This window comes from Amblyraja radiata, chromosome 27 (genome assembly GCF_010909765.2).
Source record: "Amblyraja radiata isolate CabotCenter1 chromosome 27, sAmbRad1.1.pri, whole genome shotgun sequence".
In the NCBI taxonomy this organism is placed as follows: Eukaryota; Metazoa; Chordata; class Chondrichthyes; order Rajiformes; family Rajidae; genus Amblyraja; species Amblyraja radiata.
This window is the reverse complement of record NC_045982.1, coordinates 15825261-15852902: the sequence shown is the minus strand read 5'-3', so window position 1 is coordinate 15852902 and position 27642 is coordinate 15825261. Positions and strand designations below refer to the sequence as shown.

Below are 27642 nucleotides of genomic sequence, written 5' to 3'. Positions count from 1 at the left end.
AATGACTTTCTGGAATCAATTGTTGACTGAGCAACTCCGACAAGCCAATCTAATGCCCACTGTTCTTATACTAAGACTATGTTTGTAGTTGCATCACATATCTTCAAGTTCCCAATTATTTTTTTCTTCTTATTCAACTGTGAACATGAATTTACTGAGAGATTAGGCACTTTTATTTATTTCCTTGGGTGATTACAGCATGTGTAATTCATACTTATCATTGCAACAGAAACATCATTACATTACACAGGGATATTCTCCTTTTTGTACTAGATTCAATGTGATCATAATAAATCAAGTTGTCTGCATTTAATATCTGAAAGTTGCCGGTTGGGTGTACGGGTGAAACTATCCATCTTTGACACATATTTCTCAGGTGGAGTTGTGAGTTTTCGTCTTATATCCATGCTCCTGTTATCAAGGCAGAGTGAATGGGTCTTCAAGGCGATGTCTTCTTGCACTCGTGCCAGCTGTTTGTAGAGAGCAGTCAAAGCATCCCTGAAGCAGAAGCCGTGAAAACGTTAAACATTCCTCGTCACGGAAAGATTTTTTTGTTTCATCTGTCCCAGGTCAGGTTCAAATTAACTAATTTCACAATCTCAGCTACATTGCAAAGTGATTTAAACCAAGTAATCGTTACCAGAAATACAAACCATTCTCAGCAGATTATTTATACCGTAGAACACAGAACACACAGATTGCACCATTCTGCTGTTTTGCATTCGTTGTTCTACTTATTGTTGTATCTATCATTCATTACCATGTACTGTTAACTCTGTGAGCTTCATTTGAACAAGGAATTTCATTGCATCCTGATATATATGACCATAAACTAATCTAAAAGTACACACTGGAACTGGCCTTTCAGCCCACAATGTCTGCATTGACCACAATGTCAAATAAAACAATTCCCACCTGCCTGTACATGGTCAGAATCCATCTTTTAAGAATACCTTTGTTACACTCCAGGCCGTTTGTTCTTCAGGATAGAAAATACAGGCAAATAGAGGCATGCAACAAATACAATAAATTAAAATTCCCCAAAATATTAGGACATCAATAGAAGCTGGCATGGACACTGTCATTCATTGTGATCATGACTAATCTGGCCTATATTTTTTTCTTGTGTGCCTGTTCTCCATCACCCTAAGTTCTCTGATCTTTCAAAAAATATATCTGGTTTCTCTTTAAATACCTCTGGTGATATAGAGTCTAAATTGGGGGTAGAGAATTCCAGAGATTCACCACCCTCTGCATGAGGATGTTCCAGTACATCTGTTTTAAATGAGCAGCACCTAACCTTGTAACTCTGTCCACTCATTTGGGATTCTCCAACTCGTGGAAACATCTCGACATTTACCCTGTCATGCTCTTCAATGATCATATATTTTTCAATAAGATCAACCCTCAATCTTCTAAATTCCAAGAATATAGATATTATAAATATAAGGTATGGAATAAGTGTACCATTTTGGTTTTGAAATTATTGAGAAAGGGCATGGCATGCATATACTTGAGACACTTCTGCCATGCTGACCCGGACTAAAACTTTAAAATCTGGAAGAAATATAATGAGTATTTTTGGCACCTTCATCGTGTAACTAAAAATGGAGATCTTGTTTTATGTGTGGAAGATGGCAACCTGATCAGCAAGTAGAGAATACAGAACTTACTGAGATTGTGCAAGTTTCTGTTTGAGGGCAGCAATGGTCCCCTCCAACTGGTGTACCTCATCTATCAGTCCATACTGCGCCTGTGGGGAAAAGAATCACACGTGATACTTGCGGCATTTTCATCGATTCACATTATAGCCAATGAAGATAGTTCTCTCTCAACTTTACCCAAATGTACTTTGCATCCTTTCTCTGCACATTTAACTGTAATGATTGCAATATGGGAAAAGAATCATCCTACTGGTTATACTCATTAAACATATCCACCCATGCTTAAAAGGTGCGAGGGATTCAGCAGCAGATGAACAGGCAACCGAAGAGATAAAAGGTTCAGTCAAAAATAGGAATAGAATCAGTTTTAAATGTCCTAAATGAGATTGAAATATCACAACTTAATAAGCCTTTATTCTTACTTCATCTCTGGTGAGATCAACATTGGGTCTGTAGGTACGAGCTTCAAGTCTTGTGTGAGCCACCTTCAAAGGAGCAATCTTAGCTCGAAGATCTGCTTCAAGACGTCGAATGTCCTCTTCAAGATCTGCAATTTCCTCCAAGAGCTGAATGAGAACATTGACATAGAAAAACATGATTTATGGCTTCACAAGATTTTCTAACAAACAGAATAAGTGGCTTCACAAGGTCTTTCCTTTTGTTTGTGAATGTGGTATTTTGTGGGTGACAGGCATATGTTTCCTTAAGGTATAAACCAAAAATAGAGAGGTGTGCAAGGCAAGGGTGTAAGAAATGTGCAGTTATATTCAGAAATCACAAACTTGCTGCCTATATGAACTGTGCTTCTTCAACTAATCTTATGGGAGAATCCATACTGAGGGACAAAATTGGAAAAATAAATAAAAATGTTCAATTCAATGTTAGTTTCCTACAGAAATTAAAATGATAGGGTAAGAAATATATATCTAAGTGTGAGACAGAAAAGATGAAGGAAAAATATTAAAATAATCAAAATGGAAAATGTGTTTTTTTGGTTCTAGAGAGGTTTTGTTATAATAGTTACATTAATATTAAAAGATAAATAATTGAAAGGTAAATCCTTAGCTTTCTCAGTAAAATAGTCTTATATTAAAGTTCTGCAGATCCGATTTGTGAAATTGGTTTGTATCAGATTGGCTGATCCAAAGCTATGAAGCAATCTTGAATATAGAGTGGTCCCTTAAGAAACCATACAATTGGTATTATTGCAATTGGTTTTGATTATATCTCCCTTATTTCAAGACCCAATTGCAATCTATGGGGTATTATATTATTATGAAAAGACCGTAATATTTTAATCAGCTGTTATAGACCCAGTATTGATATCCAATTTGAGTACCAGTATAGAAAATATTATTTTGACATTTTTACTTGAGATTCTCTATAAATGAGAAATATATATGTTTCAAAAAGGTTAAAGTACAATTAAATGAAAAAGTTCCAATATAGAATGAAGTTCATTACATTTTTCTCCTGCCATTTTAATTCACTAAGGGCTTGTTCAAATTCATGAATTCTCTTCCTGAAGGCAAAGTCAGTGGCAACTCGCTGTGCCTCCACTTCATTATCAGTCTGCAAGGACAAAAATCAGGAGTCAAGTTACGGGTGTTTTCATTTTACACAATGTCAATTGGCCTCTTATCCTTTTCTAAGACCCCCTTCACACCCCGTCTGACTTTCATAATTCATGACTCTGTTGCTTCATAATCTGCTGATTGGGGGGAAATTTGCTGCCCAAGACATAAACATTTCTCTCCTGCAAGGTTTTATTCACAGTGTGAATATTTTAATGCCTAACCCTAGAATCTTTCTTTCAATTTTTCATTCTTTATATTCCACCTTTTATACACATAGTATTAATTGAAGAAAGAATGACAATCAAGCATTGTAAATAGTTATAGTGATTACACCACAATCTGTGAAATATCTATTACCACTACCAATAGAATATTCACTTAGAATGCAGGGTGGCCACACTATAAGGAGATACTGTAGAAAATGAATTGATGCTACAGGTTAAGGCCCCTGATTTATTTTACCCAAGCTCATCAATTAAGAGAAGATGGAACCTAGGCAGATAACTTTGACAAGATATTCCCTGCTTTTGCATATCCCAGAAATAGAAGATAAGAAATTCTCATTTGGACTTACATATTTAATGGTGGCTGCAATCGCTTCACGAAGATTAGTTGAAGCATTCATCTCTGCTTCTGCGCGATCCTTGTTGTAACGACTGAACATATCCCATTGCTGGATAGTGGTGGACCTACCCAAAGCAGGCAACAAAGAAAAATGTAGTTGTGCAGTGTTGTCATAGAGTCATAGAGCACTTAAGGACGTCAAAGGTTATGGGGAGAATGCAGCAGAATGGCCTTGAGATGGAATAATAAAATAGCTATGAACGAATGGTGGAGCAGACTCGATGGGCTGAATGACCTAATTCTGCTCCTATTTCTTATGGAAACAGGCCCTTCAGCCCCACCTGTCCATGCCGACCATGAAGCCCCACCTAAGCTAGTCCCATTTCCCTGCATTTAGTCCATAAACATTTCTTATCCATGTACTTGTACAAGTATATCAAATGTTGTTATTGTACCTGCCTCAAACACCTCCTCTGACAGCTCATTCCATATACCCACTACCCTCTGAGTTAATAAGTTGCCCCTCAAGTTCTTATTAAATCTTTCTTCTCTCACCTTAAAACTGTTTTTTGGTTCTTTATTCCCCCATCCTGGGTAAATGACTGTGCATTCACCTTATCAATTCCCCTCGTAATTTTATACACCTCTATAAGATCATCCCTCAGCCACCCGGTAATAAAGTGCCCAATATCTCCCGATAGCTCAGACACAAGTCCTGGCACCATTCTAATAAATCTTCTCTGTACTCTTTCCAGCTAACTGACCTCCTTCCTGTTAAGAGGGTGACCAAAACTGAAGACTATAATCAGAATTGTAAAACATAAAGGTTCTTCTTACCCAGGAGGGATGCGCAATGGGTTTGGTTTAAGTGAAATATTTGTGGAATTATTGTTGAGAGATAGAGCAACTCCGTCAATATCCAAAGCTTCCTTTTTATTCTTGATGTCAAAGATCAGCTGCTGACGTGCTTCCATCAACAAGCTGCAAAAGAACAGAAAATACCTTCCGTCAGTAGATCACGTCAGCTGAGGATGAATTAGTCATAGAGTCATAGTGTTACAATGTAGAAACAGGCCCTTTGGCCCAAATTGCTCACACCGGCCAACATGTCCCAACTACACTAGTCCCACCTGCTTGAGCTTGGTCCATATCCCTCCAAAATTATCCTATCCATGATTCTTAAAAATTGGGATAGTCCCAGCCTCAACTACCTCCTCTGGCAGCTTGTTCCATACACCCACCACCCTTTGTGTGAAAACGTTACCCGTCAGATTCCTATTAAATCCTTTCCCCTTCACCTTGAACCTATGTCCTCTGGTCCTCGATTCCCCTACTCTGGGCATAGATTCTTTGCATTTACCTGATCTATTCCTCTCATGATTTTATACACCTCTATAAGATCACCCTTCATCCTCTTGTGCTCCAAAGGATAGAGACCCAACCTACTCAACCTCTCCCTATAACTCAGACCCTCGAGTCCTGGCAACATCCTCATAAATCTTCCCTGAACCCTTTCAAGCTTGACAATATCTTTTCTATAACATGGTGCCCAGAACTGAACACAATACTCTGAATACAGTCTCACCAACATCTTATACAACTGCAACATGACCTACCAACTTCTGTTCTCAATACTCTGACTGATGAAGGCCAATGTGCCAAAACCCTTTTTGACCACCTTATCTACCTGTGACTCGACCTCCAATGAACCATGCACCTGCACTCGTAGATCCCTCTGCTCTACAACACTCCCCAGCGGCCTCCCATTCACTGTGTAGGTCCTGTGTAGGACGTTAGACGTCCCAAAATGCAATACCTCACACTTCTCTGTATTAAATTCCATCATCCATTCCTCAGCCCACCTGGCCAATCGATCCAGATCCTGCTGCAATCTTTCACAACCATCTTCACTATCTGCAAAACCACCCACTTTTGTAACATCAGCAAACTTGCTAATCTTGCCCTGTATGTTCTCATCCAAATCATTTATGTAGATGACAAACAATAACGGGCCCAGAACCGAACCATGAGGCACACCACTAGTCACAGGCCTCCAGTCCGAGAAGCAACCTTCCACCATCACCCTCTGCTTCCTTCCATTAAGTCAATTTGCTATCCATTCAGCTTTCTCTCCTTGGATCCCATGCAATCTAACCTTCTAAAGCAGCCTACCATGCAGAACCTTGTTGAATGCCTTTTACTTCATGCATTCGGTTGTAAATCAAAGTATGTATATGTCAGCCAAAATTTCTAACTGGAGTATCTCATATGGAAACAATAAACAGAAAAATACTTAGATAATATTACAGTAAGAACCTGTCCAACAGGATTTCTACCAGGTAGATTTCAAATAGCATAAAATTTAGATGTTGGTATGGAGAGAAGGAAGGTGGAAGAGGGATAATAGGCAGATGGTGGAGTAAGAGAGACTAACGTTCTATGGACAAATGTCAAAACTGGACAATGTTGCATCAATGGACTTTATTCTTGCATCAATGCAATTGTCACAAACAATCAGAAATACAAATAAATAAAAGCCCACTGATGCACATACCAGAGTTGTTCATGGGCTTCACTGATTTTCTGCTGAAGAGCTTCCTTCGAACCATCAATCACCTCAACTTCCTTAAGAAGCTGTTCGTGCACTTGGTCTGTCACAAGATCAATGTCCTTCCGACCTTCCCGTAGAGTTAGAGATTCAATGGCAACATCCAGATTTAGATTCTTGGCTTCTAAAGCACGCTCTGCTTCTTCCTTACTCTGGAAGAGATTGCCAAAACTGTTCAACTGTACTAAAACCTATTCAGATTCAGCAAAATCAAACTGCTGGAGGAACTCAGTGGGTCAGGCAGCATCTGTGGAAGGAATAGACAGATGACATTTTGGGTTGGAACCCTTGTTCAGACTGATGGAGCAAGGGGGGCAGAAAATTGGAAAAGAAAGTCTGGCAAGTGATAGATGGATTCAGTGAGTGGGGAAGATTGGTAGCCAGTGGAGTAAATGACAAAGACTAGAGGTGAAAATGAGACCAAAGGGTGCTAGACAAGGAAAGGTGTGAAAAATGAAGCTAGAGGGTGGGAAATATGGGACTTGAAACCAACTCTCTTTCCCTGGTGTGTACACATTTCTCCCATAATCGTTCAGGGATTTCAACTGGGCCTGTAGCTTTCTGAGAGTTTACTCTCATGAAAACATGACTTCTGCACGGTATGGTGGAGACGCCCCTCAAATAAAGGAAGGTATCCCACGCCAGGGGGCCACATGAGTGGCACGGGTGGGGGACAGTTTGGTGGAATTTGAAAAATGTAAAAAAATTGTAGTGAACAATTTGTATAGTCTCCGAAAATGTCTGATGAATTTTTTTTTCGCACGGTTCATGAATTGTATATATTTATCAATTGAATAAAGTCTATTTTGAAATTAAAAATTTTTTAAAATGACTTCTGCCACCGAGATGTATGGGACAGAGCCAGTTGGTGAAACTTTGTTTGCTTGTTCAAAACAGGTGTAAAAGGTTTTGAGCTCATCCAGAAGAGATCTGCATTGCCAGAGATCACCCCATGACTTGTAGCCTGTAGCCTGTGTTGGTATTCAGGCCCTGCCACAGAAACAAGGAACTGCAAAAAAAAGACACAAAGTACTGGAGTAACTCCAGTTGGAGAACATGGATAGGCGGCATTTCAGGTCAGGATTCTTCTTTAGTCACCTGGTATTGAATTGAACCTCTAGTTTGTTCTGGCATTCTTTCGCAGCCTCCCCGATATCCTTACGGAGATCATACTTGACATTGTACTGTATAATGTCATCCTTCTTGAAAGTCTTGTTTAAAGGACTTTAACAGTCCTCCCTTCACATAAAAATATAAATAGGGCATTCTCTGTGATTAGATTGAATAATTTAGATATATTACGTGGCTCTGGATAAAGAAAACTCCAAACAAATATTTGAGTTGCACAGAAAGGTCAATCTTAGTTTTGCAGCAATGAGATTTTTGCAATCAATTTCCATGCCTTGTCTTTGTGATGTTGTGGAGCAGTGATAAAGGAAATGAACCTTGATGATAGAGCAACAAACTAGTGTCTCAAAAGGCCCTGCCAATCTAAAAGGCAGAACCTCACTTTTAGAAGAGCTTGCAAAATTCCATCTGATATTAAACCTGATTAACTAAACTATTTGTTGTCCAATTTTGCCTCAATTCACATTGCTCAGATATTGCTTGTGAAAGCTCTCAAATGCAGTAATTTGAATCTACACCTCTTTAGCACAGAACATGTAGCCCAAATGTATTTGGTTCCAAAAATAAACATTCAGAGAATAAAATTCAAAATAAATATGAGGAGACGGTGGTATAAACTTACTTTGCTTAAAGCATCTATCTCAGCATTAATGTCGCAAAGAGCTATCTCCAAAAGTTCTTTCCATCGGTCCACCTCATCCATTCGCTCAGCGAGCCTAGTGCTGTTATCTTCTTGATCCCATTTTGTCTGCAATAAATAATAGATCTCACAGTTCCAATAGATTGATAAATTCAATTGGATCATAAACGTTAGATGTATTTAGCTGGTCCGAGTGGCGTCATCATCGGGTCCTATGCATTCTAAATAAACTTTTCCAAAAGACAGCTTTATTTTAATGTTTCCACTCAATAACCCTAGAGACACGGTTCCAAATATGAGTTTTTCATCAAAGGCTGTGAGGATAGATGGCAATGGAATGAAAAGGTTTATTATGTTGCAATCCAAGAAAGCAATGTTTGAGCAGTTTACCAAATAATTAAGCAATTGCCAGGATATTAACCATCCATGCTTTGTATATGCATGGCAGAATATGTACAGTGGTTACTAAAGATTGTGATATTTTGTGAATCCCATTCCTAATCTGTAGGTTAGTATATTGGACAAATTATACATATGCAAGTAAATTTTGGTAAGGTTGATTAACATTAGTTCTAACACAATAGTAGTCTAACTTTTCTCACTTCAGTCTAAAATTATTTTTTTACAACTGGCAAATCTGACCTCAGCTAAATTAAGCTGTACATCTTCCAAGGCCAGTTAATTTGGGTCACCATGGCAAGCAATGTATGGGTCTGCTTTCAGGAAGTAGGCCGTTATCTAAATACTGCTACCATTAACGAGAGCCAAATAGCCTAATTGAAAAAGGAAAAAAAGATATAGCAGATGTTCTATGTTATCCCATTATCATTAGATAACTTTTGAAAGTATCTATTGCTTTATGGCTAATTATCCCTTTCAACCTTCTCAAAATTCAGCGAGGCAGAGGAAATCAGCCATGTTGTTTCATTTGTTTAGGAATTATATTACTACCAGAGATAATTTCTTCGTTTTTCCAGTTACTTGGAACTAAAATTGCTGTGTCTTTCTAATTAAATCATGGTCTTCAATATCTTTAAATGAAAAATAGAACGAAGGGATTAAAGAAAAAGAATAAATGAACAAATGAATCAACATTTATTTCGTGATATTCACAAATCATGAACTAAAAAATTGCCTTAAAGTCATACAGTGCCCTCTATAATGTTTGGGACAAAGCCCCATCATTTATTTATTTGCCTCTGGACCCCACAATTTGAGATTTGTAATAGTAAAAAATCACATGTGGTTAAAGCGCACATTGTCAGATTTTATCATTTTGGTTTCACCATGTAGAAATTACAGCTGTGTTTATACATAATCCCCCCCTTTTAGGGCACCATATTGTTTGGGACATCCATGGCTTCACAGGTGTCTGTAATTGCTCAGGTGTGTTTAGATGCCTTCTTAATGCAGGTATAAGAGAGCTCTCAGCACCGAATCTTTCCTCCAGTCTTTCCATCACATTTGGAAACTTTTATTGCTGTTTATCAACATGAGGACCAAAGTTGTGCCAATGAAAGTCAAAGAAGCCATTATGAGACTGAGAAACAAGCATAACACTGTTAGAGACATCAGCCAAACCTTAGGCTCACCAAAATCAACTTTTTGGAACATCATTAAGAAGAAAGAGCGCACTGGTGAGCTTACTAATCGCAAAGGGACTGGCAGGACAAGGAGACCTCCACAACTGATGACAGAAGAATTCTCTCTATAATAAAGAAAACTTTATTCCGACAGATCAGAAACACACTTCAGGAGTCAGGAGTCACACTTCAGGATTGTCAATGACCACTGTCCGCAGAAGACATCATGAACAGAAATACAGAGGCTACACTGCAAGATGCAAACCGCTGGTTAGCCACAAAAATAGGATGGCCAGGTTACAGTTTGCCAAGAAGTACTTAAAAGAGCAACCACAGTTCTGGAAAAAGGTCTTGTGGACAGAGGAGACAAAGACAAAGTAATGGATATCATTATATCATTTGCAGGATAAATGACTCTAAAAATGTGCTTATTGTGGCCTTGTCAAACATAAGGGTTAGCACTACACGCTACGAATCCCAGCTGTGGAGACACTGGTATCGTTGTCTCGTTGTAGGACATTGATAATCTTTTAATCTGGATTTTTAACTTAAGTATTGTGTTTTTTTTTTGTTTTTTTTATATAAATTATGATGTTTTTATGTGATATACCAAGATTATATATGTATTTATGATATTTGATATGCAATGCATTTTTAATGTAATGTTGCCCCTTGTCTGGGCCTTGAGTCCGTAATAAAGTTTATTATTATTATAATGGCAAGAGCAAAGTTTGGAGGAGTGAAGGAACTGCCCAAGATCCAACGCATACCACCTCATCTGTGAAACACGGTGGGGGTGTTATGGCCTGGCCATGTATGGCTGCTGAAGGTACTGGCTCACTTATCTTCAGTGATGATACAACTGATGATGGTAGTAGCATTATGAATTCTGAAGTGTATAGACATATCCTATCTGCTCAAGTTCAAACAAATGCCTCAAAACTCATTGGCTGGCGTTTCATTCTACAGCAAGACAATCATCCCAAACATATTTCTAAAGCAACAAAGGAGTTTTTCAAAGCTAAAAAATGGTAAAAACTGAAGGGGACTGGCCCCCAAAACAAGCATAAGCTAAAGATGGCTGCAATACAGGCCTGGCAGAGCATCACCAGAGAAGACACCCAACAACTGGTGATGTCCATGAATCGCAGACTTCAAGCAGTCATTACATGCAAAGGATATGCAACAAAATACTAAACATGACTACTTTCATATACATGACATGGCACTCTTATACCTGCATTAAGGAGGCATTTAAACACACCTGAGCAATTACAAACACCTGTGAAGCCATGTGTCCCAAACATTATGGTGGCCTGAAATAGGGGGGACTATGTATAAACACTGCTGTTATGTCTACATGGTGAAAACAAAATGTATAAAAATGGCCCTTATTAAAATCTGACAATTTGCAATTTAACCACATGTGATTTTTTCTATTACAAATCTCAAATTGTGGAGTACAGGGGCAAATAAATAAATGATGGGTCTTTGTCCCAAACATTATGGAGGACACTGTAGATTTTTATCTGTGAGGTGTCATAACCTTAATTATTATTTTGTAGCAAAATGTCAAAAAACACTTGTACATAAGATTCCACAAATATTATCCAAGAAACTGATAGCACTCACTCAAATGGCTAAATGGCAAGTTGACTCAATAACTGTCTTACATCTATATTTACTCTTATGAAACATATCATGACAAGGGATCTTCATACTGGTCATACTTCATATGGACAATAGAGGGATATTGGCCACTTGCAGGCAGATATACAGCTTAAATTGGCATCATGGTCTGCACATACATTGTAGGACAAGAGGCCTGTTCCTATGCTGCATTGTTTTATGGTCACCAAATTCATCAACAAATTTAGATTTAGACACAAGTGTATTAAGAGAATGAGAGAGTGAGCAAGAGCAAGAGGGCGAGAGACTGGAAGAAAACATTAGCTATAATAAAATGAAGAATTTCAGTTTCTGATCATACACAATGATCTCAAAGTGTAAACAGACATTGGTCTCTCAGCAGTGAGGAGAACCCACAGGGATGACACATCTTACTTTTCCAAAACCGTAACTTACAAAAGAGGGCAAAATTAAATTTAGATGTGAAAATGAGCAATCTTCTGTCAGATGGTCATCACTTTTTCATTTCTAGGGAAGCAGAGTAATGAGTAATTGTGTCATCAAGGGTGCAATACGTTGACCAGGATCCTATTATGAGCATCAAATGAACAAGAGCTGTTTATTAAACTTGCATTTATCTATAGACTTTCTGTGGATTTTTGCATTCCAACTTCTGACGATTAATTTGACAAATTAGCACTGATAACTCTGGGAGATCCAGGTCATGAGTAAATTAATCAAGTAGTCTGCATGTCCAGTCAGAAAGCAAAGAGCCAAACAGATTCTAAATGAAGAAGTTTGAATTTAAAAGCTTTTATATTCTGTCTTTCAAGGCCTTAGAACATTACAAAATAACTGTAGACAAGGAACTGAAGTGTTTTTAATACCTGAGAGAACAGACATAGTCTAAACTTAATGTGATGATGACCACAGAACCACTGGATTGTTGTAAAAACCTAGTTCACTAATGTGCTTTAAAACACGGCATCTGATTGAGAATTCTCCTTGGCAGACTTGGATTGGGCTCTTTTTGTTTAGTTCCACTATATCACTCAGGATATAATTAATTTGTTCAGTTTGGGAGTATTAACGGCAGGGCCAGCATTTACTGTGGATGTACTGGGATACAGACCATGTGCAAGTTGATGTGCAGTTTAAATTGGCATCATGATCACCACAGACATCATGTGCTGAAGTCCTGTTCCTGTGTGGTACTGTTGTATGTATGCATGTATGAATAATCATTTCAAAAAATGCCATGCTCAAATCCAGCTTTCATTCCTACCTGATTGTTGGTTTCATTTCGCAGGCTTCTACCTTCCTGCCGGATCTGATGGGACATATAACGCTGTCTTTCCGAATTGGATGAGATCTGGTTATTGTTGGCGAACCAGTCAGGAACTGTGTAGCGCTGAGCTGACTTTAAACTCAGAGTTGCCATTTTTGCCTTCGTGAACTGAACTGAAAGATAAAATTCATATTTACTGGATGAATGCAATGAACTATGGTTGATCATTATTCTCCTCTCTTAGTGACAGTGATATGTTTATCCTCAGCATGCCTCCAGAAAAATGGTGACTCAGTGGATATTTACATGGCACCCTACATAATGAAGTAATAATCCAATGGAAAATCCAAAGGATGAGCGCAAAAACATATCCAGTTCTAGGGAGGAGTCCTTGGTTTGAAAGGTTAACCCTGTTTCTCTCTCTACAAATGCTGCTTTTTTTACCTAGCATAAAAGTATATTGTGAATAGTAATGTTCATTAACTCTGAGATTGACATTATCCATAGGTCGTACATCTTGCTTTTTCTAATTTTCATATCCATATTTTTCATGTCCCAAAAAAAGGGATGAACTCACAGTTCAATCAGCAGGTACAATCAAAGAAAGACACAAAAAGCTGGAGTAACAGTAACTTCAGACTTCAGTCTGAAGAAGGGCCTCTACCCGAAACGTCACTCATCCATTCGCTCCAGAGATGCTGCCTGTCCCGCTGTGTTACTCCAGCTTTTTGTATCAAACTTCGGTTTAAACCAGCATCTGCAGTTCCTTCCTACACAGCAGGTACAATCTCCTATCTGTGGCAACCCCGTCCCTTGTCCTGCTTTATCTGACAAGTTTTGGTTTCACAACCTCCTCTGTTCAGAAATAGATCTCATATCCTCTCTATTGCTAGACTTCCTCTACAATTTTACTATGTGAACACAATCTTTAGCTCTCAATGATACATATAACTACAAAATTCAAAGAAATGCACCCAGTATGCTAACAGGTTCTAACCAAGAGATAATACTCTTTTCACTTTTTGATTCTAATTTCAAATCTTTTAGATTATTTCCCCCTCTCATTAAGTGCCCATGCTCTGTGTAATCCTGAATTTTCCTGTCAATATGAAACACATTTTTTTCTAACTTTCCTATATCCACACAATATTAAAACTGGAAAATACAATTCCGCTTCCTTTTCAGTTATCTCAAAATAAGAAACTTTTTGTTCCTTCTTGACAACAATTTATATTAAGAAGGTGTTGACCTAAAGTTTTCTTAGTGATTTATCATCTGCAAGGATTGAAAAGTGAGATAAGGGGAAAGGTGAAGGAGAGAAAGGGATGAACTCACAATTATTCTTCCAATATTCTCAGTTAGAAACAAAATGCTGCACTCAGCAGGTCAGGCTGCATCTGTGGAAGGAAACATTAGCAATAAACAATAGTTTTTATATGTTTCAAAGTATTTTACAGCAGATTAATTGCTTATTAGGTTTAGTTGTTATTTATGTACAGATAAAAGTAGAAACCAGTTAGATGATCAAAGGCACTATTAAAGGAGATGTTTGAAGGAAGACAATTGTGCAGTGTACAGTTGTATTGGATGAAGATTCCACATTAATACATTACTGGAATTGACTGGAAATCATAAAGCGGAAGGCTAACATTTCTCTTCTTCCTACAATCCAATCAATTAGAATCCAGACTTGAATCCATTCAATAATGGCTTTCTAAATAATAATTTTCTTTCAGTTTAGTCCTGGTGACGTCCTACACATTAAACCTCAATGTTTTTTTAAAATTTTAATTAAGTTCATAAGGTCTTCTTCTTCTTGCATATTGCGTGCACAGCCTAAAGTTGTAGGACTACTAGTTCTATTTGATCTTATTTGATTGTGCACGCCAGGTTGATTGCATTCATTGAAACTGGGCGGACCACGTGAAGGTTGCAATCTCCCACCCCAGTTCATAAGGTCATAAATGATAGGAGCAGAATTAGGCCATTCGGCCCATCAAGTCTACTCCGCCATTCAATCATGGCTGATCTATCTCTCCCTCCTAACCCAATTCTCCTGCCTTCTCACTGAATTCAGCAGTCCCAAAATTCATATGCAACTTGGATAGGTTTCATTCGTAATCATCTGAAATGCAATTACCTGTTCTGGTCTCACAAATGCATTTTTCCTGCATAGTCTACTGGAAACAATCGATAACTTACATTTCCTCTTTGCTTTCTTGTTCCAGCCTGCTGAGGACCTGATTTTTTTCTACTTCATACTCGGATATGGGAAGGCCCGTGGGAATTGTTTTAATATCTGAAGTTTTAAACCATTTTTCTTCAGCACTGGAAAGTGCTGATCGTGTCATTTGTCGGTCGGAGACAAGAATAATAAAATAAAAGTGGCTATCACTGACCCGCCCTGGAGTAGATTCAAACATCAGATTGCAAGGCGATGCTTACCCAACGGGCCCGGGTTGTTAGCTCAGCCCTCAGCCCGACTCCATGAAGCGGCCGCCGGCTTCTCTTCGGTGCGTTCCAGTCGCTCCGTCACAAACACCAGCAGCGTTGCCCGGAGACGCCTCCTTCGCACCAATCACACAGGCAGTACCTGGACAACACAACCATGACAACTGAAGGGGCAACAATACCACCGCCGGACACGTGGCCGCTTCAGCAAGTCCTCCATCAATCATTCATTCGCCTTGTTAAAATGTGTCAAACTTAGGAGAGAATTTCAGTTTGAACACATTTGGCTGAGATCCTCACTCTGCTCTCCGGGGTTAGCGAGTCAGGTGGTCGCTGTGCAGTCACCTGAGGAGGGAAGTCGATCAAGGAAAGTGCTTGAACTTCGGCTCAATCTTCTAAACTAAAATTAACACCGAGGATCGCGAAGCGGATAGGCATCGCGAGTAAAAATCACCATGGAAACATTAGCGAAAACATTAACACTGAAACGAGAATACACGCAGTTGGTTGAGGTGGTGTGTGGGATGTTTGTTTTTCCAGGCATGTGTGGGATGATTATGTTTTTCTCAGGCTGTATGTACCTCGGGGTCGACTTATTTAGTCATACAGGATGGAACTGCCCAAATGCCGATCATTTGCCCCATCTAAGCTAGACCCATTGTTTGGTCCATATCCCTCTAAATCTTTCCTATCCATGTATCTGTCCAAATGTCTTTTAAATGTTGTTACTGTACCCGCAGTTCTTCAAGGAGGCTTTGGGACATCTGTGAACCCTTTGCTTTGTGTAAATAGGACTTCCGTGCTGGGGTCATTGGTCTGGGATAGGACACTGACATCTGGTCATCTGGTCACGTCTTTCCAATGAATTTGAAGGATTGTGCAGATTCAGCACGAGTACCTGCTGTAGATAGTCTAGGTCTCAGGAATACATGGAGGAGAAGGAGCACTGCTGTCTGGTAGATCATGAGTTTAGTACCAGATCTGTGCAATTCATCATCAAAAAGAAGAGTCGTGGTTAAGGAGGTCCTCAAGATATTCTTTCCAATAGGTATTGTGTGCTTCTTAGTTTCTGATAAGTTCACCCCTGTTCCTGGCGCTCAGCAAGATGGGCTCATGCGTGTTGGGACTTTGGATGAATTTCACAGCACTGAAGACGTCACACATACGATGGCGGTCAGTGAGTTACCAGGCCTCCTCTGCTCTGTCTGCCCACATTCTGTTCTTTAGTTCAGAGGATTTCTGCTGGACATCTGCCTTCAGGTGCCTGCAAAGCCATTCCCTTTCCTCTGAGAAAGGTGGTGCCTCACACCCAGGAACTTATATTTAAAGTTAACTAGGTTCTCATTACAAACACCAAGAATCTCTACAAATGTCCCAATTGTGGCAGACTTCAGAGCATCTGTGGATACTTAGTGTCCCCTATGGGCTAAAAGTTGATAGGAGTTGGTTGCGACCGGCTACCTTTGTGCATCTTTGACTGTGATCTTATGGTACTGCTTCTGTTGAAACTTATTGTTTGGGGTCAGGTTGATGGAGAGCATAGAGTGGATGTAGCGATGATCATCAGTGCCCGTCTTGACATGACTAATGTGGACATCTTTATGGTCAATCATACAATCTATGGGACGATGACATTTGTACTCAATGTTGTCATGACATTTTGTGCTTGTTGTGGTAAGGCCACGCTCCAAACATTTTGTCAAGAGCAGGACCTTGAAGATCCTCTTCTCCACTCCTTCCATGCTGCTCACTCCTTGCCAGAGGATTGAGTCACTTCTCACTTATGCTTTGGGATCATTTAGCAGGATCTGTTTGTCTCCCTTTGGGATGTACACCAAGATTTATTAAAGGCATGAGCATGTCTTCCTTGGAACTTTCTGAATCTTCTGTGGTTGAGACATAGGCACTGATTACTGCAGTGTGTTGGTTCTATGCTAGAGCGAGCATACGGTGTTAATTAATTCCAGAGGACGTTGGCGAGATACTGAGCAGTTAATTCTTGATGATAGAACTCACTAAATGAAGACGGTATATCTCCTTCAGTTTTCCCCTCTAAAGGTGTACCTTATTCTTCTGATTTGAAATCTCCTGCCCATTCTGTCGCATTCAATGCAGTGAAGATGTTCTTGAGATGTGATAGTGAGTGGTGTTCAGGCCTACTGGGATTGTTCATGTGGATGCTGAACTTCATATTGTAGGGTGGCTGTTTTCTGTGAGCAGTTTCTTTTAAAGAGGAGTGGCTGTTTCACAGCAGCTTCCACAGGGACTTCACAGAAGCAGGTCTTGATACCGCAGAAAAGTGATCTAAGGTGATTGGAGCCCAGAAAAGGACACAAAGTGTGAAGTAACTCAGGCGGTCAGGCAGCATCCTTGGTGAACATGGATAGGTGACGTTTGGGGTTAAGACCTTTCTGAAGAAAAAGGTCTTTTCTAAAAATGTCACCTATCCATGTTCTCCAGAGATGCTGTCTGACCCACTGAGTTACTCCAGCACTTTGTGTCCTTTTGTGTATCAACCAGCATCTTCGGTTCTTCATTTCTACACTTTGACTGGAGACCAGGCTCTGCTGCACAGGGGTTGATGTTTCACATTAGTGGGCACACTTCTAAGGGTCACTTAAGATGTTCACATTTTCTTGCTCAAGCTGAGCCAAGGCATAGGAGACTTCCCTCTCAGCTTCTTACCCTCTTGTTCAATTCCCAATATACTCCCAGTCTGAGCTCCACCATGTGCTGGACCCTGCTTCAGATCTCTGCTTCTGGAAGTACAACTAACCACACTAGTTCTTAACGTTCTCTGGTTAGGGTCCCTGCCAAACACCTACACCTTCGCAACATTGGGAATAGAAACATAGAAACATAGAAATTAGGTGCAGGAGTAGGCCATTCGGCCCTTCGAGCCTGCACCGCCATTCAATATGATCATGGCTGATCATCCAACTCAGTATCCCGTACCTGCCTTCTCTCCATACCCTCTGATCCCCTTAGCCACAAGGGCCACATCTAACTCCCTCTTAAATATAGCCAATGAACTGGCCTCGACTACCCTCTGTGGCAGGGAGTTCCAGAGATTCACCACTCTCTGTGTGAAAAAAGTTCTTCTCATCTCGGTTTTAAAGGATTTCCCCCTTATCCTTAAGCTGTGACCCCTTGTCCTGGACTTCCCCAACATCGGGAGCAATCTTCCTGCATCTAGCCTGTCCAACCCCTTAAGAATTTTGTAAGTTTCTATAAGATCCCCTCTCAATCTCCTAAATTCCAGAGAGTATAAACCAAGTCTATTCAGTCTTTCTTCATAAGACAGTCCTGACATCCCAGGAATCAGTCTGGTGAACCTTCTCTGCACTCCCTCTATGGCAATAATGTCCTTCCTCAGATTTGGAGACCAAAACTGTACGCAATACTCCAGGTGTGGTCTCACCAAGACCCTGTACAACTGCAGTAGAACCTCCCTGCTCCTATACTCAAATCCTTTTGCTATGAAAGCTAACATACCATTCGCTTTCTTCACTGCTTGCTGCACCTGCATGCCCACTTTCAATGACTGGTGTACCATGACACCCAGGTCTCGCTGCATCTCCCCTTTTCCTAGTCGGCCACCAGGTCAGGTCTCAATAGCCTGTTCTACTTAGCAAGCAATCTCCTCAGTCCCTGCTCCATTGCAAGATGTGGATGTGAGATTCCTATCCCTGTTGGTACAAAACCATTTACATTTTCACCAGCAAGAGTTTTGTGGAAAAATAATTTACAGAAAATCCTGGTTTACCCTTTATATTCATGGAACTGGCTTGATCAATTTAATAATATAGATAATTGGTCAAATAATATTTCAAATCAATTCAAAATGTTGACAGGGTCTGTGGATTGTTTGAATCACACGTTATAGCCTTCTCTTCAAGTCTAAAGCTTAGTGATTTGTTGCACTGGAGTTGCATTTAATGCATAATTACACAGTTCAGGTAAAGGCCAGTGAATGCAAGTCATGCACTATACAAATGAAATCTTGGACCATGCATGGTTGTTGGTAAGCTATTTATTACAAGTTTTTCCACATTTAATTACAGCATTCCATAAACTCAGGGCAGCTTTACTTGTTGGTTGCTGCAACAGCAAAAAGATTTGTACTGGAGCAATTCTGATCAACAAAACAAAGAAAATGATGGAAATACGTGTCAGGCAGCATCTGTGGCAAAAGAAAATGTTTCACACGAATGACCTTGCTCAGAATATTTCCAATAATTGAGAAAGGTTGGAGAGTCTTGGTGCTCTCTCAGACCAATCTGAAAGGGGGAATTTAAACAGTATCTATCTTGACACTTCCAACAGATTTAATTTTGTAGACTTCTTAACAAGCACCTGGTCTATATCGTGTAAACATCTGAGAGTAAATACACCTTACAATTGCAAAGAAACACAATGCATTACTAGGGATACTGTAAGTGAAAAGAATAATTAGGCGATTTCCTCAGGTCCAAGGAAGTTTTTGTGACTAGAATTTTCGGTACAAAATGAGTCCATTCTACCACTAAATCACAGGTAAAACATAGTTGGCGAGCCAGCTTCAACATACGCTAGAAAGGCATTTCTAAAATTGTTGTTCTTCCTCATCTTTCACTTTCAGTGGGCATCACAAAAGATTTACAGCATGCAATTAGAAAGCCAAATTCGGGATGATTCAGTTTTCATTGTATTTAGGATGGAGTATAGAAAGTCGTGACAGCACCGTCTTTAGTGAAATCCAATCGGAAATTTATGCCAAGTTTTGTTTTCTTTACTTCCAGGAGGTAATTGCTTTACAGTCACTGGATTCTGGAGGTTGTCCCTAAACAGATTAAGACTCATCTTCAACAGACATGGAGAGAATCAGAGATGATTCACTGAAATACAAATAATTCTGAACGAGGTTAATAAAATGCACCATGAGGCGGTTTCCTCCTGCTGATGGGTCTGGAACAAACAGGAAAAGTCTCAGGATAGGGGGCCAGTTAGACGACAATGTGATACCAAGAGGAATGTGTTTACAATTGTAACTATACTTTAGGGTCAGATTAACATGCCGATACTAAGAAAATTCAAAGGATATGGAGACTGAATAGGAAAATGGACTTGAGGCACAAAATGAGTGTCGATCTTATTGAATAGCAAAATAGGTATGACAGGGCATAAGGCCTACTCCTGCTATCATGTCTTTATAATTAGCTGAGCAATTTCATTGAAATTGGCAATCACTCCTAATGGTGCATTGGACATTTCTGGCACCATAGAGTCATAGAGTGATACAGTGTGGAAACGGGACTTCGGCCCAACTTGCCCACACCGACTAACAATGTCCCAGCTACACTGGTCCCACTGGCCTGCGCTTGGTCCATATCCCTCCAAACCTGTCCTATCCATGTACCTGTCTAACTGTTTCTTAAACAATGGGACAGTCCCAGCCTCAACTACCTTCTCTGGCAGCTTGTTCCATACACCCAGGTTACCCCTCGGATTCCTATTAAATCTTTTCCCTTTCACCTTGAACCTATGTCCTCTGGTCCTCGATTCCTCTTCTCTGGGCAAAAGACCCTGTGCATCTACCCGGTCTATTCCTCTCATGATTTTGTATACCTCTACAAGATCTCCCCTCATCCTCCTGCACTCCATGGAATAGAGACCCAGCCTACCCAACTTCTTCCCTATAGCTCACACCCTCTAGTCCTGGCAACATCCTTGTAAATATTTTCTGAACCCTTTCAAGCTTGACAATATCTTTCCTATAACATGGTGCCCAGAACTGAACACAATATTCTTAATGCGGTCTCACCAACGTCTTATACAACTGCAACATGACCTCCAAACTTCTATACTCAATACTCTGACTGATGAAGGCCAAAGTGCCAAAACCCTTTTTGACCACCTTATCTACCTGCGACTCGACCTTCAAGGAACCATGCACCTGTACTCCTAGATCCCTCTGCTCTACAACACGATAGGCACGATGGCGCAGCGGTAGAGCTGCTGCCTTCCAGCGCTTGCAGCACTGAAGACGCGGGGTTGATCCCGACTACGTGTGCTGTCTGTATGGAGTTTATACGTTCTCCCTGTGACCGCATGGGTTTTCTCCTAGATCTTCGGTTTCCTCCCACCATCTAAAGAAGTACAGGTATGTAGGTAAATTGGCTTGGTAAATGTAAAAAATTGTCTTTAGTGTGTGTAGGATAGTGTTAATATGCGGGGATCGCAGGTCGGCGCGGACTTGGTGGGCCAAAGGGCCTGTTTCCACGCTGTACCTCTAAACTAAACCATTTACTGTGTAGGTCCTGCCCTTGTTCGACATCCCAAAATGCAACACCTCACACTTCTCTATATTAAATTCCATCAACCATTCCTCCGCCCACCTGGCCAATCGATCCAGATTCTGCTGCAATCGTTCACAACCATCTTCACTATCTGCAAAACCACTAACTTTTTTGTATCATCAGCAAACTTGCTAATCTTGCCCTGTATGTTCTCATCTAAATGATTGATATAGATGACAAACAGTAATGACCCCAGCATCGAACCCTGAGCCACACCACTAGTCGCAGGCATCCAGTCTGAGAAGCAACCTTCCACCATTACCATTTGCTTCCTTCCATGGAGCCAATTTGCTGTCCATTCAGCTATCTCTCCTTGGCTTCCATCCGATCTAACTTTCCAGAGCAGCCTACCATGCGGAACCTTGTCGAATACCTTACTGAAGTCCATGTACACAACAACTACAGCTTTGTCTTCATCAACCTTTTTGGTCACATCTTCAAAAATGTCAATCAGATTTGTGAGACACGACCTCCCACGTACAAACCATGCTGACTATCTTTAATCAGCCCTTGCCCATCCAAATGCCTGTATATCCTATTCCTCAGAATACTCTCCAGTACCTTACCAACTACAGATGTTAAGCTCACCGGCCTATAGTTCCCAGCATTTTCCCTGCAGCTTTCTTGAAAAGAGGTACAACATTTGCCACCCTCCAAGTCTTCCAGCACCTCTCCTGTATTTAAGGACGGATCATAAATTTCAACCGGGGCTCCCGCAATTTCCTCTCTAGTTTCTCACAATGTCCTCGGATATATCAGATCAGGCCCTGGAGATTTGTCTACCTTCAAACACGACAGTAACCCTGACTGCTCTCAAGACACTTCCAGTGAATGCTCCAATTTCCTCCATCCTACTGTCTTTCTCCTCAGTAAATAGAGGACCTTGCCCATCTCCTGTGGCTCCACACACAGGTGACCGCATTGATTCCTGAGAGGTCCCACTCTCTCTCTAGTTACCCTTTCCCCCCTTATCATATCATATATCACATACCTATTAAAAGTCTGATCTTGGATGTGTGTATGTTTGTTCGTGTGTGCGTGTTTGTTTGTGTATAATCACATCTTCTCCAAAAATATAACATGCTAAACAGTAACATTTTCACATATTCCGGTAGAGATTTTCCCCCTGGATTCCAAAATCGCCTTATCTGAAAAATTCATCCTTTATTTCTCGAGTTATTAATGACAATGTTCAAAAATCTGAAAAAACGTTGAAAAAAAACGACTGTCTTCTTGCTCACACTGCGAGCGACGTCATCCCCCGACCACTCCACCCCGTACTCGGGCCCTGCCTGGAGCCGGGGGTGAGGGAGTATTGCGTTAGGGAACAAGCCCTCCCCTGTGACGACGCGCCTCCTCCTCACCCCTCAAACTCTACCACTCTCCTTCTCTGCTCCCTCTCTGTCCCCCACGCCTCCCGCGGGGACCCATCGAGTCCAAAAATCTACTTATCTGAAAATGTCATGCTTTATTTCTCGACATTACTGAAAATTTTAAAAAATGACAAAACTTTGATCATTGATGTTCTGCTCATTGGCATGGGTAACGCTGGCTACACATGCCAATGTCACATGTCAATGAAGTGTTGATTTAAATTAGCCAGTGACACTGTTTCTTGAGTACGTAATGTACCATGCAATGTGCATTCCACCCCACATGCTAATTTTCAAATAACCACATTTTCACAAACTCCGCGTCCTAAAGCCAATTATTTTAAAGCTCCAATTCAAGTGGACTTACAGTTCCATATGCTGGTTTTTAAGACTTTATTCCACGTAATTACGACCATATATTTGGCACAGCCCATCTCTTCTGTCACATTATTCCATTGTTTACATCTATTGCTTTTAATTCTTTTCTCCCCATCAAACATTTACTTCCAACTTATTTTTTTGCAAGCCTTTCTTCCATTTTTTGTACCCCAGGGATAAACTATTATTCTCAGGTCATTTTAAACAAGGTAAAATATGTTTATATCCAGTAATCTGCTGAAAAACAAGGATTTTGGAGAAGAATCAGACTAGAAAATGTTAGCAGCAAGCTATTTCATTTGACAACGTCAGTCATAGTCAAACAAAAGACCTACTGGAAGGTTATTGAAGTATGTATGATACCTCAATACCTCATTTCAACAGTCTCAGGAGCATAGTGGAATAAGAGCAACCAGGAGTTTATCTGTGAATGGCTAACCATACCTTTCTCAATATCCAGGTGAATTTTATAGCTTAGTTTAATTGATTGTAATTTCCCTCCTTCCAAATGGTACAGCAGCCGTTTGTTGCATCTCTTCTTTGGCATGGTTTACTTGATGGTTCAACCACTGTAGACCGACACACACTCACTCCATTCTCTACAATGGTCTGTTCATTTATAGTTTTAGTCTTTTGAGATAAAATGGTTTATTTTATCTTAACCTATCAATTTCAGATAGAGACAAACTGTGGATGCTGGAATATGCGGCATAAGACGAACATCTGGAAGTCAAGCAACATCTGTGGAGGCAAAGGGATGATTGATGTTTGGGGTCATGATTGCCCCGATTGCATTCACATCAATCACTTTACATCTTCTTTCCTGCCCCTTCAAAAGCTTCCCTAATAAACTCTCACATATATGTTTTCAAATACTTTTACTCTTTAATCTCATTTGCAAATACATGCTTTGTTGTGAATATTTTTTAAAGATGATGTTGAAGACATGATATAAAGTTGCAATTGCTATTATTACCAAAATGAGATCAGGTTTACTTAGTGGTGGAATGAGATGGATCAAAGACATGTTTTGACACTGAAAATGTCTTTTAGTCCAGCATTCAACTGGATTCAGCTCGGAATGGAAACAAAATGTCACTGTCTAAACCACTGCATCATCTCAGAGCTTTCAGTATTCAAATATGTATATACAAATTTAAGCTAAATGGAAGAATTAAATAGACACAACTGTAAGAAAAAGCAGACTTGCTTGAAACTCAATGTAATTGAAATAAATTTTTATTGAGGACAGTAACACTGAACAAAAAGTTACAAAAAAATTACAATAGATTTAGTCAAGGAACCTATAGGATTTTGGTATCAAATCTTTTTTGCTATACGGTTGATTTGATTTTCAATACATAATTAAGACTGGGAAACATCCCACTGTGTGACAGCATGGGACAAATCACAAGATGTTGTCACTAAGACAATGTCTAATTGCTTGTTGAGAAATCCTTCTGGATTCTCTGGCTTGTAAAGCGCAAGCTGTCAGGGGAAAGATGCACTGAATAGCAAATGTTTCTAGTAACAATGAAGCATTCTTGCAGCAAAAATAACTATAACAATCACAAGTTCTCTTTTGGGGACATTGCAAAAATATTTTGAGCATATAAATGTACAATGGTTATGTCATTTACCAATTTCTTTTAAAAAGAAAATATTTTTAATTAAATACATGGACAAAGTAAAGCACAGATGTTTCTTGTGTGTAGTTTGAAAAACAAATTGCTGCCCTGTATGATTTTTGGATCATTAATCTTTTCAGCTGAGATAAAATAGGAAGTAAAATCCCTCCCCATTTCATGAAATAGGGCCAAAATGGTCCTGAATATTTTCACAGAAATTTCAACTGGCAATCATTCATATATGTCTAGTGCAGAAAAACATCTGCACACAATCGCATGAACAACTTATTTTGCATATTTATTGATGGAAATTTTAAGTCAAAACTTAACGTGACAGGAAAATTCAATTTACCAAAACATAAATGGGGGAGAATACCTCGAATTATTTCAACACTGAAAATGAGTGCTATGATTTTTGAGGGCAATCAAAATGTTTGCATACGTACACAAAACTTTGGATCAGACTGTCCACAGACAACAAAATCCAACTAGTAACTGGCAAATACATATGCATTATAACAATAAATCATGCTCATTTCTTTTTTTTACAAGAATGGACTGAGTAAGATATTACAAATTATGAACACATTTAGAAAAAGAACTGGATAACATTAACCCTCTTGAGGACTGCAATAATAATTCTGCATCCATTTTAGATTACAAATCATCTTATTCATATAATACTTGGAATAGATGTTATGTGGCCCTATGCATTTCTCATTCATAATGTGCATCACATGGTAGATATCTAAAGATGGTTTGAAGGCATTAAATATTGATGCATATTTGGAAGACTAAAGTATATTCAGTCATATTTGGGTAGTTTTTTTTAAACCAAGAAGCTAAGTTTAAACTGCTGAATAACCAATTGGAGTGTGACAAGCTACCGTAGTTCAACAATGACAAATATGCAACTGTTGCAACTTCAACAGCGCAATGATTCAGCAACATCACAATGGAGCTCCAGGGATGATGGTCGCCTAATAATGAAAATTGCGGATAATAAAATAGCATTTTAAAAAAGTCCATTTAATGCTCAAGAAGGTTAATGTAGGTTATTTCCATGAAAGTTAGCTTTGAAGAGTCACATATATTCTCCAGTCTAATACAAAAACTGAATGCAAACTATACACAGCAAGAAACGCTAGGAATGCAGTTTATCCCACAAAGAAAGATCCAGTAATTCTTCAGTTTCATAGGTATTAATTGGATGATCTTCTCACCCTTGCTTAGCTGTTTCAGATAACATTAGCAGCCAGATTATAACATGCATGTTGGGTGACAGTGGCCGATCATGTAATTGATGGAAATTTATCACAATTTTTATTTATTTCAAAGGCAGAAAATAAACTATTACATTTATAAAATGAAGATTTTCTTGATGTGCAAACCTGCATCAATTCAGTGAAGATGTATTGTAATTCACTGACATTATATAAGTGCACTGATAATACACACTGTGCTAAGACGGGTATCACAGAAATGGCTTGCCACTCCTAAAAGGTGAACTTTCAAATGTGGCCAGTCAGTCAGGGAAACACTCACTCAACATCAGGCACTTTTCTAGGGAACACTTGGCTGCCAAGTCACCCACCACAGCTGGTTTTGAAACAGAACTAGAGTTCAAGGATGACCAGAGACTTAGAAATAGGATCACTGATCTTTTTTTTGGCTAAAGACTTATGGACCATAGAAGTGGAATTTTTTTTGATTTCACATGAAAACTGTTACATTGTCAGAGACGCGATTATGATTCAATGGCAGTAAAATAAGTTATCTAATTGGTTAAATTAATGTTTGTGCTTGATAAAAAAATCAATATTGTTATTTGATTCTCTCCCATAAACCCCAGCATGGCTTTCTCAGTTCCCAGAGTATAACATTGACTCACCATTGACCAACCACAATGCTGACATTATCAGGTAAAGGAAAAAAAGACCCTCAGTTTTAGTTATGTGCACCAAAGTTGGATTTTTACTCATTCAAAAAGGTCAAATCTCTATAGTTAGTTATAAAAATTAGAAAAATTGCTATACGGCATGAAGCACATCGGAGGTCACTTTGGATTAATGGATTGGAATTTGGCCATTTGACCAGGAGAATGTAACTAAAAGGGAATAAACAGTATAATAGATTAAGATGAAATACATCGGTTGCCTTCATTACATGACTTGCAATGGGTTCTTGGACTGCTTGTAAAGATTGTTTCACTGCTCTATTTCAGTTAAAACTAGATGTGGCTGGAAAATACCAAAGTGTTTATGACACAATCACAATTATTGGAATTCATTAACAAGAGGTTGTGTAGTTAAATATTGAATCTCTAAAGAAGTAAAGTTATTAATAATCTTATCTTTATCTTTTGCAAGAATTGTTCACAAAAATCTTATAACCCTTTAATGAAGGCCTGTGATTCAACGTCAGTGACCTCAACACACTAATAAAATACAACATCCAAAAATAATACAGATAACACAAAATTTCAAATCTCCACTCATCTGCTCTGAAGAAAGGCATCACGCAATAGCAAATAATCTCCCTCTAAACATATAATTGCAACACTAATGCATGTTACCTTGTAGTATGCTAAACATGAGTAATAAGTTAATTCTTAGAAATAACCACAAAATAAAGGCTCATCTTTTCCATTATAAACCCAATTTCGATAACTGCTATTAAGACAATGTTTTAACATTTTAAAGTGTATTGTCAAGCATGTGCAGCAGATATAATGTAACCAAAGCAGTATTTTCTTTTGCAGCATATGAAGGATATTGAGGTGCAGTGTTTTTA

General features: G+C 39.3%; 1 protein-coding gene across 3 annotated transcripts; it reads right to left on the bottom strand.

Moving 5' to 3' along the window:
* Positions 1 to 155: 155 nt before the first annotated feature.
* On the bottom strand, positions 156 to 15611 carry tekt2 (tektin 2). Of its 3 annotated transcripts, none has more exons than XM_033045235.1 (11): positions 15081 to 15611; positions 14017 to 14078; positions 12679 to 12854; positions 8164 to 8289; positions 6360 to 6565; positions 4643 to 4786; positions 3816 to 3930; positions 3129 to 3236; positions 2087 to 2230; positions 1674 to 1753; positions 156 to 498 (listed from the first exon to the last, which is right to left on the bottom strand). In XM_033045235.1, exons 3-11 carry the CDS (start codon positions 12832 to 12834, stop codon positions 285 to 287), a joined length of 1293 nt encoding a protein of 430 aa, XP_032901126.1. In that variant the 5' UTR covers positions 12835 to 12854; positions 14017 to 14078; positions 15081 to 15611; the 3' UTR covers positions 156 to 284. The 3 variants fall into 3 exon arrangements, with proteins under 3 accessions (XP_032901126.1, XP_032901125.1, XP_032901127.1); XM_033045234.1 differs by having other exon boundaries at positions 15127 to 15611; XM_033045236.1 differs by having other exon boundaries at positions 15149 to 15611.
* Positions 15612 to 27642: the final 12031 nt, after the last annotated feature.

Bases quoted from the DNA above. Each gene is read 5' to 3' on its own strand.
- tekt2 (XM_033045235.1), bottom strand. From the start codon at position 12,834: ATGGCAACTCTGAGTTTAAAGTCAGCTCAGCGCTACACAGTTCCTGAC. The intron at 8,290-12,678 runs GTAGGAATGAAA...TATTTATTGCAG, and splicing joins GAAATGAAACCAACAATCAG to ACAAAATGGGATCAAGAAGA. The intron at 1,754-2,086 runs GTAAGAATAAAG...TTTTCCCCACAG, and splicing joins TTGATCTCACCAGAGATGAA to GCGCAGTATGGACTGATAGA.